The 16,172-nt window shown below is 43.9% G+C and overlaps 2 protein-coding genes across 2 annotated transcripts; both read left to right on the forward strand.

Annotated features, from left to right (window-relative positions):
• Positions 1-12,747: 12,747 nt before the first annotated feature.
• Positions 12,748-14,082, forward strand: LOC131230459 (uncharacterized). The gene is made up of 3 exons (XM_058226383.1): positions 12,748-13,018; positions 13,489-13,636; positions 13,716-14,082. Exons 1-3 carry the CDS (start codon positions 12,748-12,750, stop codon positions 14,080-14,082), a joined length of 786 nt encoding a protein of 261 aa, XP_058082366.1.
• A 321-nt stretch (positions 14,083-14,403) lies between these two features.
• On the forward strand, positions 14,404-15,114 carry LOC131230460 (uncharacterized). The gene has a single exon (XM_058226384.1). The coding sequence runs from the start codon at positions 14,404-14,406 to the stop codon at positions 15,112-15,114; it is 711 nt and encodes a 236-aa protein (XP_058082367.1).
• Positions 15,115-16,172: the final 1,058 nt, after the last annotated feature.

Below are 16,172 nucleotides of genomic sequence, written 5' to 3' on the forward strand. Positions count from 1 at the left end.
TTTAGAAAGGTGTAAGCATATGCGTTGAAGTTTAAAGACCAAGTCTTGGATCTGTTTAAGCATTTTCATAATATGGTAGTGTTTCGACAAGAAACGAATGTATTTTGATAGGGAATTATTATTTAATATTGACAAAGAAAAAATAGAAGAACAATCATCATGAGACATTTTATTGATTCTATAGTTCATTTACATCCTCACATCTCCCTTGATTCTAAGGTGAAATGTACAATTATAACAGAATATTATAACAAGGTTTATTCAAATATCAATTTCGACAACATTTCGATTCATGATATGATCTTCCTAATGGAGAAGTTGTTGTGCGGATTTGATGATCCCTTGACAATCCCTTCCGTCCTTCAGAAGTTCTTTTGCTTTGAAGTTGATCAGATCTCCATAAGAATTGTCAAGCTGTAAATCATGAATATAGCCTCATTGTGCACGCAACAAAGCTATTGCGCCCAACACAGTGGACAATAGGTCCCTCATTGCGCACGGTGCAATAGGTGTCTTCAGACACTTCCTATTTCTCCTTTCTCCTGGGAAAGTTCTTGATCTTCTGTTGACTCTTCTGGAATTCTGGAGTTTGTGAATGATGTAAATGAAGGGAGAGAATGGGTATTTATAGGCAACCACACATGTGAAACCTTATTTCTGCACAATAACTCCTTGCTGTGCGGGGGACCGAATCCCATTGCGCCCTGCGCAATGGACCACTATCATGTTCATTTGTGTGAGCAATACATTCCCATTGCACCCGGTGCAATGAACCTTTATCTAATTCTATTGTGAGCCGCACAATTAAAGTATAATGATTTGCAATTTCTTTTTCCTTCTTGATTTATACTCCAACAGATGCCCCATTGGCTCTTCATTTAATCCTTACTTTTAAGTTAAATGGAGGATCAACTCATACTTCAAAATTTGCTTCGTATAATCCATTGTGCGCCCGATGTGTCCATTGCGCTGTCGGGTCCGCGCAACAGACTGCGGGTTCGGCCTACTATTAAGGGTCAAATATTGCATATTAGACCTCAGTTATTACTTGGTTTTATATACATGATAATGTTTAATGTTCTATTTTAGTCATGTTTGTATTGCAGGGTAAATTTAAGAGCTTGGATTGAAAAGGGAACTAAAAGCATGAATTTGATGCTCAAGAATCACCAAGGCAAGGGACGGATCTTAGGAGACCAAGCTTAAATAATTCACATGCCAAAGATCCAAGGAAACCAAGTGATGAAAAAAGAAAATCGAAGAATTGAAGATAAGGAAGCCTGAAAATCATCCTGAATTCAAGATCACAGGGTTCCCACCATTCATTTGGCATGAAACTTTATATTCGACCTGAGTATAATAAAGTACCCGTACACGTAAAATTTCAACCCTTAGATCTTTGTGAAAGTGTTCCAACGGAAAGATCAGCCATAAACCCTTGATCCTGAGGGCCACCTGATCTTTGGATAGTCCTCAACTTTGGGAGCGACCCTTTAAATTAGATGGAAAAATGGATGGACGGAATAGATTTCTCACAAACAGTGAGGCGAGCCCCACTTCATGTGGCCGGTGTACACAGCAGGAGTATGCCCGCTGTGTACCGAACCGGCAAAAAGGGTCAGCCAGCGCTAACCTGCAGGGATTCAAAAATCCTTCTTTTTTTGTCTCCCGCTGCGAAACGGCCGAGCAGAGGTTTGCAGACGATTGTAGATGGGCCACCATCCTGACTCCTAGAGCCGATCCAGACCGTCCATTAAAAGCCCATGGGCTGTCCGATCTAGACCTATGAGAGGAATTGGTGAAAGGACAGCAAGATCAATTTTCAACTGTGCAAGCGGAAGATGGATTGTGTCAAGAAAGATTTTGCAAACCACCACAGATCCGATCGAAACCACACTTTCTTGGGCCAAGATTCCAAGGGGAATCCAATGGACGAAGTGGATTTCCTTGCCTGCACTGATCATGGGCCCACCAAACATCACAGCGTAAGAAATTGCGCAGAGAAGTGCGAACGTGAATTGTGAACGCCGCCCGGCCCGCTGCGGGCCATTGGACGATCATGGTCAGGATCGGAGCCATGATCCAGACTGTCCAAACTTCAAGAAAGGGGATAGCGACCCTTCCTATGTGGTCAGATTGAGCAGACTGGATGATTTTTCTTCCCAAAATCGGATCAAACGCAACCTGTTTTTGCATTGTCGTTGCGCAGGAGCAGGGGTGCGAAAACAGGGTCGGTTCTCCGACTCCAGCCAACCTACGGACAACACTCCTATAAAGGAAAGAAAGAGAGACAGCAAGGGGAGTTCTTCTCTTTGGTCAGACGCACTAGTAAGAAAAGGAAAGAGAGACGCAAGAGGAGGAGCAGAGAGCAAGCGTGGGGCCATCTTCAAGAGTTTTTCCATTCCCTTTCCTTGATTTTCCTTTTTTAAAGTGATTCTAGTTCAATCATGTCTATGGTTAGCTAAACCTCTTAGCTAGGGCCAAGAGGTGAAGCTTGTAGCGTGATAAGATATTCTCTATGACTTTAATTCATGTTTATATAGAACTCGTTTTTATTCTAGTTTGATTATAAGAAATACTTTCAATTATTAATATTTGGTAAACAATACATTTATCATCTAAAAAAATTAGAAAAATATATTTAGCTTCTAACATCATAAACAATTATCCCATAAGTCTATTTGGTCCCCCTCACATCCACCATCTATCATGTGGAGCCAACCTTTTGTAAAGTCCAAGATTTTTGCTATTTTGGATTTCCAAAGATCCTTGAAAGTTTTTGATATAACTAGCTTATGTTGTCACTTATTGATCTTTAACACTCGAAGTGAGCCTACACATGGGCGGTACCAGTAAAGAATTGCACAAATCCGATTAATCAACCGTAGGAAGCCAACAAATCCACCCGATCACTTAAACCTCGAATCTAACCTCATGATTTCTTCATCCAAGGCCCAAACCTAACCGACTTATCGGTGATTAATCAAGACGACCGTAACTAAATAAAGACCTAACAAAAGATGAGACAACTAGGGATCAAATCTTAATTAATAAACTAGACTGACCCATTTATTCCTTTAGCCTAATAACCAACGGTTTAGGGTGATTAGGATTGAATCGTCGTTTTTGTTAATTACAAATATGTCACATTATGAACTCAGCTAATCTAAACCCTAATAATTGCACACAAAAAATCTCACTACCCAATTCATTTAAGATCTGCGTTGATTATCCAAACTAATTCTACATTGCTCATTAGTGGGCCACTAAACCCGACACTATATAAAGACATTCGTCTTAACGAGCTTGACGTCCATCGCGGGACATTGAGCAGAGATCGTGCCTCGAATTGCTCAACTTGGACTTGAAAGGTCAGTGCATGAGATGTGCGAATATTCCTAAAATTAATCAAGAACTTAAGTTAGTTGTCTATGTCCGGTATTTGCCCAATTTGTGGCTTTTGGGCCATTAGATCGCTACCAAATTTAGGACAATAACCTAGAGTAATGTCTTACGCAAATCCGTATAGTCGCGGGCTCAATCGATGGTTGGTGATCGTTGAACTGACTTCTGATTATACCCGTTGATTGATACATCCAAATGGCGGGCCGATCATGTCCATGCGTAGATCATCAATAGGGTTAACTATCTTATAGTGGGAGTCGACCCCTACGCCCCGTAATAGCCCTCAAAGGTTAAAAGTATTCTCCCATAGGACTAGTATAATGAAAACATAGGCCTTAGTACCATTTACACCACATATGACACTATAAATACCCATTTATTTCACTCCCCTTCTCACCATATGAATTTGCCCTAGCAAATGAGAGAAAGAGAGAAGGAGGGGAAGAGAGAAAGAGGAAGAGAAGGAGAGTGAGAGAGAATTGGATTCATGGTATTACTTTCACCAAATTCCTCTCGACGAAAACCCTTGAAGCTACCGTTTCTTCCAACGAATCCACTTCCACTCATGATCCCAAGTAAGATTTGCATCCCACCTTTTGATTCAAGCTTTTTGGTGATGAATTCCATGTATCTTACATAGATTCTTTTATTTGATCTAGGAATCGGTGTTTTCCTCTAAAATCCTAACTTTAGGGTTTGTTCATTTAAGATTTGGGGTCTCGATAATTGATTATGAGTAACTCATGTTATTACGAAAGTCGTATTTAGGTGTGAATGCCGTTGTATGCCAATTTTGGGTCTTGACTCGTCAAATCGAGTTTGGGTTTGGTCAAACTAAGTTAGGTGAAACCCCTAACGCTTAATTAAAATATAATTAGATTAGAATTCATGATACTGATGAGGAAATTGCCGATGGATTAGGATTTGGAGCATTTTCTCCAAATTCCATGCGCTAAGGCTGCATCCGAGTCAGGGATTTCGATCTAATGTGAAAATCTATCATTAAGTTTCTACCTGGCATTTTAGAATAACTAAATGTGTCTATTTGCTATTTGGTTGATAACATACTCTATGAAATGTTTGAATGACATGAAATTCTTAATATTAGAATTCTTCGATGTCGAATGCTAAGAAATGTTAATATGATTGAATTATCTTATGGCGGTGAATCGAGTTCACAAATTATTTAAATATACGGATAACCCGCTTTAGGGAGGATATCTCAGACTTATACGGCCGAACGAAGTGAACACGGACGATCAACAGTAGTTGGAGCTACACGGGATGCTTTGCACCCAATGTTGGTTTACTTGAGGTCATCCGTAGTCGATCGCAGCAGTGTAATGCAAGCTCGATTATTCTTATGCTTGGTGATTATATAACATTCAGTAGAATCTGGGATACTACTATTACTATCGATTTAGTCTACTCATAAGCACTAGTGCGTTACGATCCTACAAAGACTCATGAACTGAGCATGGTGGTATGAGACACCGTGTTTGAGCTGTCAGCCTATGTTAGGATGACGAGCCTACCCGTAGTGACTAGTGATCACTGATAAAGATGATAAATTGTTATTCAAACGACTCCGGTCAAATTATCCACCCAATAGTTCCGTGCCAAAGTACCGTTCGAACGACCGGGCGTGAATGAGATTGAGTAATGAATCATTCCCTCTGTATTGATTTAGTTTTGAGTGATAAGCCCACACTTCTGAATTGATTATTTATACTCGGTGTTGGGTGACGGCTCGTACTATGTTGATCCCTTAATTTGGATCAAGGGACATTGGTAAGGAGCCGTCATATGCTGTAATGAGTCATATGATCTAGATAATGACTTGTGATATGACGCCGATTTCTTAGGTTCGCCAACCTGCTGTATGAACTGGAACTAATAATCACTTGACTAATCATGCATATCGTAGGAGATGTTGCGATTTGATATTGGAGTCGCTTGTAATGGAGTGTTGGCATTTGTGAAATAGGCATTAAAGTTACTTAATGTAAAACTTAAGAAATTTAGAGGTAGGAAACTAAAGATTCAAAGGATCCACTTGTAGAGATCAAAGAGATCTTATCCCTGTTTCAAGAACTCAACTAGACTTAGAGTCCCATCTTCATGAAAATCAAGACTGAACTTCCTTTGATATAGTTTTTAAGAGATGAAAGGTGTATGAATTAGAATGGATTCCATCACCAAACCATGCCTATGAGACAAAGTAAACAACAGAATTAACTAATTACTAACCAATCAACAATTTATGAAGGTTAGGAAGGTTACCGACATCCAACCATGCCCAGGAGACGATGGTGAACAATAGGGCTTCCTGACGTCATAATCAAAATACAGAAAAAGAAATACTCAAAGCCATTGCAGATCCATTGTAATTTCAGTCACAACAGACCATTAAAAACTAAAAATATTCTCATAATAAAATTAAATCAAAATCCATTTAATCTAAACAAAAGGCACACGCATAAATTCTCTCATCACGCTACAAGCTTCACCTCTTAGCCCTAGCTAAGAGGTTTAGCCTGACATGATCTAGCTAAAATATCTTTAAAACATAAAAGGGAATGGAAGAAAAAGACTAGAAGAAAGAGGGAGAAAACTCCATGTTGTTCACGGCTGATCACACGTCCAATCTTAGATTCAATCCCCGCTTCTCTCTTCTCTCTTCTCTTTTATACATGTCAGGGGCGGTGGTGGAGTGCGTAACAACTTACGCAGCAAGAGGTCGGTGCGAAAGGGAGAGAAATCGGTGGGTTACTTACGCAGCAGAAAACCAACGCAACTGATCTGCGTTGGGCCCAGTTTTTGTAAAAAGAAAACGTCCCTATGGACGATTTTTGCATGGCTTTCAGATAAACGGTCTGGATTGTTGAAAAGAGCCGTCCGTGATGGCCCACCTGGAACGTCAGTTCTGGTTGCGAAAAAGAGCGTGCGCAACAGAGCTTGCGCAAGAATGCGCTGTGACGTTGGTGGGGCCCATTGTTGATTTTGACAGAAAAATCCAAGCCGTCCATTAGATTCAGGTCGCAAAACTGGTTAAGCATGGACGGTTTTGACTGTCTTTTGATGTGGCCCATAGGATTCCCTTTCTTGCCATCTATTCTACGTTTTAAACCTTCATATACATGTAATGTTTGAGAGAATCAAGCCACAAAGCAATGTACAGTCAGTTTGACCCTCTCAATCCAATTAACGGTGTGGATCATTGAATAGGTTGTGATGGTGGCCCACCAGAGTCGAACGCAACTCCCTGTATGCATAAATCTTGGTTTCCAGATTCGGTCGGGTCAGCACATGCTAACCGCATTCATCAGTTCAGTGCACCTCCTGTGCACGTGAGATGTGCATACTCACGTTATGTAAGGTGGGTCCCACCTTGATGTTTCAAGAAATCCGCTTCGTCCATCTGCTTTTCCAACTCATTTAATGGGTTGAAACCAAAATTGAAGCATATCCAAAGATCAGGTGGGCCCCAAATTGACGATTTGTGGGCTGATCTGTCCGTTGGGCATTTCTACAAAGATCCAATGGTTGATTTTTGACTTGTACAATTAATTTAAGGTCCTCGGGCTAGATATCAAGTTTCGAGCCGAATGGATGGTGGAAACCCTGTGATTTTACATTCTGGCTGACTTTCAGGCCCGTTTAACGTGAGTGGTGTGATTTTCTCAGGTCTCTGGCGTGTAAATTCTTCGATCTCGGTCATATGGGGCCCGTCCCTTGCCTTGGTGATTCCTGAGTGTTAAATTCATGTTTTTCGCCCCAGCGCTGCTATGGGTGGGCTCTAAGAGGGACCGTGGAAAAGGGACTTGTAGACACCCCACCCAGGATAACATCTTGAAAAAGGCTAAGACAAGCCAGGAACCATGATCACATCTTAAACCAAACCCTAATCCTAGCCTAAACTTAACCCTGTTACAAAAACCTCAAAACTTTCAAACTGAGACCCAAAACCTTGATCCAAATGTTCAATCCACACACAGCCCCCGCCTATACCTTATACCATGACTAGAACCCGTTACCCAAGCCCCAGCCAACCTGGTCGAGTCATAAAACCCCAGAAGGAAGCCACCGTTTGAACCAGCACATCAGACAAAGCCCGCACGCGCGAACCCTGCCCGAACAGAGCCCAGGCGGTAGTCTGACTACCGCCGGCAGTACTCGAAGTGCCACCACATGCGGCTCGCGCGTGGACAGCTGTCCTAGTGTCGAAAAGTTAACTTTCTCTGGTATTTACCCTCCCCATCTTCACTATTTACCATTTTACCAGCCCCCAAAGCCAATGGGAATGCGCCACGTGGCACTCCTCTCCCCCTAGCCAATCACAAGCCTCCATTTCCTAATTTTAACCCTTAGCTACCCCCTATTTACAACAATGTCATTGGAGAAGGATATAAATAGGCCTCTCCTCTTCTCATTTGATCCATCCCCAACAAGTCATTTCACATTTTCAAGGCTAAGTGAGAAAGAAAGGGAGAGAGTGAGGAAGAGAGTGAAGGAAAGGGAAGGAACTCCCAAGCCTTCAACAATCTGAAATTTCCAGCCACCCCCTAGCCTTCCTCTCAACCTTTCCAATCCATAAATCTAGCCTAGATTGATAATGGTTCACTCCATACCTTAGCTCACTCAAAGATCAAGCCAAAGATCCATTCATTTACATACAAGCATTCACCATGACATCTATTCCCTTCTCAACCCCCCTGCTCTTCTAGATCTCTAGTGAACATATGCTCTGTGACTTGCCGTACACCGGATCCTGTCACATCAGAAATTCCTAGTGTTCTAGTCTATTCTTCTTTACCTTTTTACATAAGCATCATTACATCCGCCTTCTAGACACGCCGTTGGACGTATGCTCCATGGCTTGCCAAAGTATTGGATCTTGCTACATCAGAAATTCGCTTGTGTGCCTAGTCCCATCTCGACCACAGCATACATCATCCCTTGGGATTGTTTTACTACACTGAGTAGAGACCATACATTTGTACGGGTACCTAACACCGTCCCTCTTTGTAACCGAGGTCCCTTACTCATAATCTTAGATAACAAACCAGGAGTCAATCTAAAAGAGGGAAGTCTTCAGATTTCTCCGACTTTACGTATTCTGCAGTTCTAGCCGACTGTGGGATTCTGAGATTATTTGGCTAGTGGCGACTCCAACATCCATAATCACCCATATTAAAAATACAACAACACTAATCAGCATGGGCGCCGTTTTTCAGTGTCTACACATTTATATCATAGTCTGTTCCATTCTCTTCCTGCTCTTTTTGTGCTTGCCACTGGATAATTCAAATCAAAGTAATTAGATGTCCAATGCATAAGGGAAATGCACTTTGGCTTGCACTTTCTTGGGCATAGATTCGAACCATGACCACTCGATGCCGCGCAGCCATGACCTCTCAAGCTACCCATAAAGAAGAACCAGCAGCTCAGCTAGCTCTCGAAACATCAGCACCCGCACCTACATTCGTGTCGCTACCAGTGGCTCTAGCAAACCCACAAACCAACACCACCATGCAAGAGATGGCCCATAGTCTCCGAACAGTGCAAGAACTGTTACTTCGCTTAGTGTCAAATGCTACACCAAACACACAGGCAACCCAGCTAGTGTACAAAACAGTTCACTCCCTTAAACCCCTTTTGCCTTCTCCCTCATTCCTCCAGCAAATCCCGTGCTCCCTCTCCCAGAAGAGTCAGTACAAGATCAACGACAACCAGCAATTGGAAGCAACCCTCCCACACATCACTATTGAGCAAATCACAACAATCAGGTTACAACATAAGTTCCTCCTCATGGAAACCACAGACAAGAGCTGGCGGATGCCCATGAAGAGGGCCAGTTCCAACTCACTCCCCCTAACGGGAGTAACATTCCAGAATTGGCAGATACCCCAGGCGGGAGCCATTTTCGAACATCACACCCTCCTTCGAAAGGGAGCAACGTTCAATTCCAGCTACCCCTCGCCACCAGGAGTCCACCATTCTTCTAACAACCCCTCGTCCTCGATCCATATGAAGAGGAAGCACAAGCCCTACAACAAGGGGCAAGATATCCGCAGCAAGGCAAGTCAAAAATCGAGGAATTACGAGAACAATTGCAAATGGTGCAAAATCGCTTCAGAGATAGCAAGGAGTGGATCACCCATCCACCAAATTCAGGGACCTGTCTCCCTTCCCTGATGCCGGGATACCTCCAAACTTTGAGGTACTAAAATTCAAAAGGTATGGCGGTAGTGGGTGTCCCCCACAGCACACCTAAAAGTATTTTGTGGGGAACTCAATGTGATAGCAGGGAATGATGGAGCCTTGATACGACTCTTCCAGGAAATCCCTTAAGGGTGACGCTTTGGATTGGTACACCTCACCGGACAGCCATCAAATCAAAACCTGGGAAAAACTCTCCCGGGCATTCATTAACATGTTCTCATACAACCTGAATATGGCTCCGAGAAGATCGACCTGGTTGCCTTGAGACAAAAAGCGACAAATCCTTATCAGCATATGTGGGACGATGGCAAGCCATGACCGCCCGAATAAGAAACCCCATCGATGACAAGGAGCAGATATCCATGATTATACATTCAAGAAAGGTCAGCATTTCAGGATATCTAATCTCGTATCTATACGTAAATTTCTCCCAGCTCTGCGCTGGAGAACAAGTGGAAGCCGAGAACAGAGCCGGAACCATTTCCCCATTGCCACCCCTACAATTAGAAGAAACAAAGTCGAGGGAAACCCGTTGGATACGGAAATGGAAATGGCACTACTCCCGTGTAACGCATGACAGAGGTTAATAATATCGTTGCTAACACTTGAGGCAATCGTATGCTCCACAACCGAGCACAATAAGATAGCGATGATCCCACAATCAAATAGGCAGTACCAACCACAGCAAACCCAACAGGGATATCAGACACAGCCATCTCAACAACAATTACAACCGCCCAGGGGGAATGCACAAGGACCATATAAGCAAGCAATGTTGGGAAGGAAGTTCACCCCTTTAGCACAAACATACAGTCAGGTTCTGACAATGCTAATGCAAAAGCAACTCTTGACACCACTCCAACCGCGACTTCCACCTAATCCCTTGTTGCTCGATTACAACGAAAATCAATGCTGCGCATACCATCAGGCTCCTGGCCACTTAACGGACCGCTGCTTTGCTTTAAAACATATGGTCCAAGATTTAATCGAAAGCCAGAAGATTGCGATCACCCCGCAGGCCAATAATACAGCTTAGGCTAACATTCTCCAAAATCTCCTGCCATCGTATCAAGCAGGACCCAGCACATCCAGCACATCTATCGTCAACCATATTGAAGGAGGGCAACCCATACACTCCTCTCCACATCATTCCATATAAGCAATCATGCCTGGTACAACAAATCGGACATGGGGATACCAACAGGCGTCATCGCCTGGGCCACAGGTATTCCTTGAAGTAGTACCAATCACAGAACCTCTTGTCTTCCTTGAAGCAACACTAACAACACAGCCTCTTGTCTTCCTTGAAGCAGCATCAACAACTCCACCTCTCGTCTTGCAAGGGGCATCCCCAGTATCCACCAGGTCATATCCTCAACATCACACTCCCCAAGGGGCACGTCCCGCCCTAAATTCAGCAAATCCAAGGTCAAATTCTGAACCCGTTGTTCTCCCGATAGGTCTCCCTAATCTAACTCCGCTAACCTTGCAAGGGGCACCCCCGGTTCAAGCCCCAAAATTTTTGATGCCACACCAACTGGCACATGCCCAGAGGACCTCTCCCACACAGCAAATGGAGGAAGAGAATCCTAATGTCAAATCTCACCAAGACTTGGCAGCACCTCAAGATCACCAAGTCTCTCACAAATGATTCCCGCCACAACCCCTCAACTTTAAGAACCAATGATATACCTGGAAGGAAGAACGGTTCCCTCCTGGAAGGAAGAGTGGCACTGCCCAGAATGCATTGAAGTGGGCAACAACGGAAGATATTTCAGGAGAGAATCAAAACCCAAAGGAAACCCGAGGAATTTTGCTGGGAACCACCCAGAAAACCGATCTCGCCTACGATATAGTAGCACAACTCAAATCCATTCCCACACAAATTTTCATCTGAGAACTCCTATGCACATCACGATCGCATCGAGAAATCTTTGCAAAACCATTGAATGATGCCCATATCTCTCCTGATGTACTTCCCGAAATGGTGGCAAGTATGATCGGACAACTCCTCGCGCCACGAGCCATAACTTTCTCTGATGAGGAATTGCCACCTGAAGGTCGTAAACATGGGCGCTCACTAAATATAGTTGTCCATTATGAGAATTTCAAAGTTTCACTTGTACTCATAGACAATGGATCAAGCTTAAATGTTTGCCCCTTTGAGAACTGCCGAACGATTAGGGATAGAACCGTCTTCTTTCGGGTCCAGCACCATGAGCGTTAGAGCCTTCAATAACTCTCGAAGACAGGTTAAGGCAGAAATTGACCTCGAACTACAAATCAGACCAGATATGACCCTTGTCACATTTCAGGTCATTGACATTCCTGCCTCTTTAACCTTCTGTTGGGGCGGCCATGGCTCCATGCTATTGGAGCCATCCCATCTACCCTCCATCAAAGGGTTAAATTTCATTTGGGAAATCGAATCATTACAGTATTGGCCGAGCCAGAAACCATCCTACTGGTGACGGTCAATATCGCCGAAATCGACATCCCATTGATTGATATTCAGCATGCAGAGGGTGACATACCGTATCACAGCTTTGAATTCGAAAATGTGAATGCAATCGCCAACCCACACCCTCTTGCTGCTGAATATGTCATTCCCCTTGCTGAACGATTAATCCTGAACTACCGCACTGAGTTCCATGAAAAAGGTATGGTAGTAAAGACAGCACGCGCCAACGTACAGAGGCGAGGACTGGGATATCAACCGACACCAGAAGATCAAGCTGAAAGGCCAAGAAAGGGTCAAACGTTTAGGTGCACACCCATTAAATTCATCAAGGCTGGGGCAGTTTGTGGAGACACGATGACTTCCCTTGAGGATCATCTTCGGCGACTCAAACTCTCAGAGCTTGCCAATCAAGAGTCCATCTGGCCACCGATAAGGTGAGATAAAATTCTAAGACATCAAAAGCACATCTGATGTCAGGAGCAGAACCCTGAGACTCACCGCATGGGGCTAGGGGCATGGATAAGGATTCACCCACAAAGGACCTAGATCCAGGAATGCCCCTTGGAAGGGACAAAAGCAAGAACAGGGAGACACCCGTTTCCACCCACAATCAATAGGACCTATCCTCGCCACCAGCTCAGCGACACAAGGGGCAAATGCAGCTCATCCATTGGATTGATAAAGGGAAGTGGCCTTTCCTTGACTGGACGGACATCAAAATCCCATCGCAAGATGAACCTGAAGAGCCAGAAGAACTTCAATTATTAGGCGAAGAAGTTGAATCAGATTCCGATTCTGAGCCCAGCCCAGCAGACATCATGGTCATTGGGACAGGTGACTCACAGGAACAGACAGAGCAGAACCATGGGATCGAAAGGGGGAAAGAACCACCTTGGTCAGCCATCCCCCTAACGATCGAATCAACCTGTAAACCATCCACGGATGCCGGTCCCAAAAAAAGGCCAATGTAAATAGTAGTTGGTACCCCGAACTAGGACAAGATCAATCATGGTTCGCAACACCGTCCTGTTCGAGATCCTTTGGCGACACAAAAAAATCAGAAAATTTTCAAAACACAAAAACATCACATATTCTCAAAAATATAAAAAAATCAAATATTCCTCAAAATCACAAAACATCAGAAAGTTTTCAAAATACAAAAACAATAGAAAAACCTTCTAAAATCATTGTGCCAAATACTTTAGATACAACGCAAGAGTTTGAGGTCGCCTTTTATGATTTCGATCTAGAGTTGGACTTCGAGCTCATGGGTTTGGATGAAGCCCTGGATGAGAGAAATGATGATATCGCTCACGAATTTGAGGACTCTCTCAAAAAATTCGAAACAAAGGCCAATGTTGTAGCAAATGATTTCGAAATTGTGAACTTAAGATCAGCGGAGCTTCCCAGAGAGGTGCGCATCGGGAGATCACTCTCCCTGGAAAACAAGCAAAGAATGGTGAAGTTTCTGAAACCGAGGTTGTCCAACTTTGCCTTCTCTTATGAGGACATGCCAGGGCTCGATGAAGACTTGGTGGTGCTCTGGTTACAATCAGATCAGGATGGCTATCGAAGATCGCAAGAAGAGTTCCTTCATCACACCATGGGGAACTTTCTGCTACAGGGTTATGCCCTTTGGGCTGAAGAATGTAGGAGCTACATATCAGCGAGCCATGACTGCCTTGTTTCATGACATGATAAATAAGGAAATGAAAGTCTATGTGGACGACATGATCGTCAAATCTCGCACGATCGAAGGACACTTCAAGGATCTCAAAAAGCTCTTAGATAGGCTAAAAAAGTTCAAGCTCCGACTCAACCCACAAAAATGTGTTTTCCCTGCAATCGAAGGCAAACTGTTAGGCTTCATCGTCAGCGAAGATGGTATTCGGGTGGATGAAACTAAGACCAGGGCAATCATCGAAATGCCACCACCCAAAACTGAAAAAGAAATTTGGGGCTTCCTTGGGCGAATCCAGTATATCAGCTGATTCATCGCACAACTCACCCCGGTCTGCGAGCCCATATTCAAGCTCCTGCGGAAGAACTCGCCAAAGGAATGGAATGAAGATTGTCAAGCGGCCTTCGAAAAAATCAAGAAGTACCTGCTGAATCTCCCAGTGCTCATGCCACCTATTCCAGGTAGGCCATTGCTACTATATATCTTCGTCGCAGTAGAAGCAATCAGATGCGTTCTTAGCCAACACGACGATACAGGAAGAAGCTTAAAGAAAACATGTCTCGCTCTAGTCTGGGCGACACGACGACTAAGACAGTATATGATCGCTCACCCAATCCTTCTGCGTACTCGCATGGACCCGTTGAAGTACTTGTTCGAAAAGCCGGCACTAACGGGGAGGATCACAAAATGGCAGTTACTGCTTTCTGAGTTTGACATCACTTATGTCACCCAGAAGGCAATCAAGGGGCAAGCACTGGCCGATCATCTAGCGGGGCACTCTCTGCCCTACTATCAACCATTGAAGACCTTCTTCCCTGACGAGGACGTCCTCCTGATCGAGGAAGAAGAAAGGAAGGCTGGAGAGTGGACGCTCTTCTTTGATGGAGCTGTAAATTCGAAGGGAAGTAGAGTAGGCGCCATACTCTACTCTCCCGATGACGTCCCAATTCCCATATCCAAGAGGCTGGCATTCCAATGTACTAACAATGTGACTGAATATGAAGCATGCATTGCAGGTCTAAGAGAAGCCAATATCCTCAATATAAAAAAGTTACTAGTCTTCGGAGATTCACAATTCATCATCAATCAAATAAATGGCGATTGGAAGACCAAAGATGAAAAGCTGATCCCATATCACGTCTACCTAGAAATTTTAATTGAGGAATTCGACGAAATCACATTCTCCTACATGCCCCGAGCCAAGAATCAATTTGCAGACGCTCTAGCTACCCTCACTTCAATGCTAGAGATCCCAAAAGGAGTTGCAGAATGGGAACTCATCGTCGAACTCCAGGAGGAACCACGTTCTGCCTACAGATCAATGAAGCTGAACATCCCTTAAATGATCGGCTATGGTACACAGATATCAAAGAATATCTCGAACATCAGAAGTATCCGGAAGGAGCAACACTGATCGATCGTTGCACTATCTAACGGTTAGCGGCACAATTCGTGATCACTGGGGGGCATCCTCTACAAGCAATCCTTCAACTAAGTCCTTCTCCGTTGTGTGGATGAAACAGAAGTAACTCAAATCATGTCAGAGATCCACGAAGGACTATGTGGCCCACATATGAACGGGCATATGATGGCGAAGAAGATCCTACAACTCGGCTACTATTGGCTTACGATGGAGACAGATTGCTGCAAACACGTCAGGAAATGCATCAAGTATCAGGAGCATGCGAACTAGATCCATGTGCCCGGTTCCGAACTCTGCAACCTGACGGCACCATGACCCTTCTCCGTATGGGGACTGGTCATCATCAGCAAGATCAGCCCCAAAGCTTCAAACGGGCATGAATATATCCTAGTGGCAGTAGATTACTTCACCAAATGGATAGAGGTAGCGTCCTACACCACCATCGCAGCATCTCATATGGTCAAGTTTATGAAGAACAACATCATTAGCCGTTATGGGGTCCCTCAGGCCATTATTACTGACAACGAAACTTCGTTCGTTAATAAAAGGATGGGCGATTTCCTCGACAGATTCAAAATTCAACGCCATCGGTCAAGCCCCTACCGTCCCTAAATGAATGTTGGGGTCGAAGCTGCAAACAAGACTATCATCCGCATACTGGAGAAAATGGTGAAAACATATCGTGATTGGTTGAAAATGCTTCCTTACGCACTTTGAGCCTATCGAACATCTGTACGATCTGCTACAGGCGTCACCCCATATGAGCTTACATACGGAATGGAGGCGGTACTACCAGTTGAAATTGAAATCCCATCACTGTGAATACTACTGGAAAGCGAAGTCGAGGAAGGCGAGTGGCAACAAGCAAGGTATGATCAACTGCACCTGAAGGATGAAAAGTGCATGCAGGCGCTAAGCTACTCCCAATGTTATCAAAGGAGGATCGCCCGAGCCTACAACAAGAGGGTCCGCAAGAG

The sequence above is a fragment of the Magnolia sinica genome, chromosome 17 (genome assembly GCF_029962835.1).
Source record: "Magnolia sinica isolate HGM2019 chromosome 17, MsV1, whole genome shotgun sequence".
NCBI lineage: Eukaryota > Viridiplantae > Streptophyta > Magnoliopsida > Magnoliales > Magnoliaceae > Magnolia > Magnolia sinica.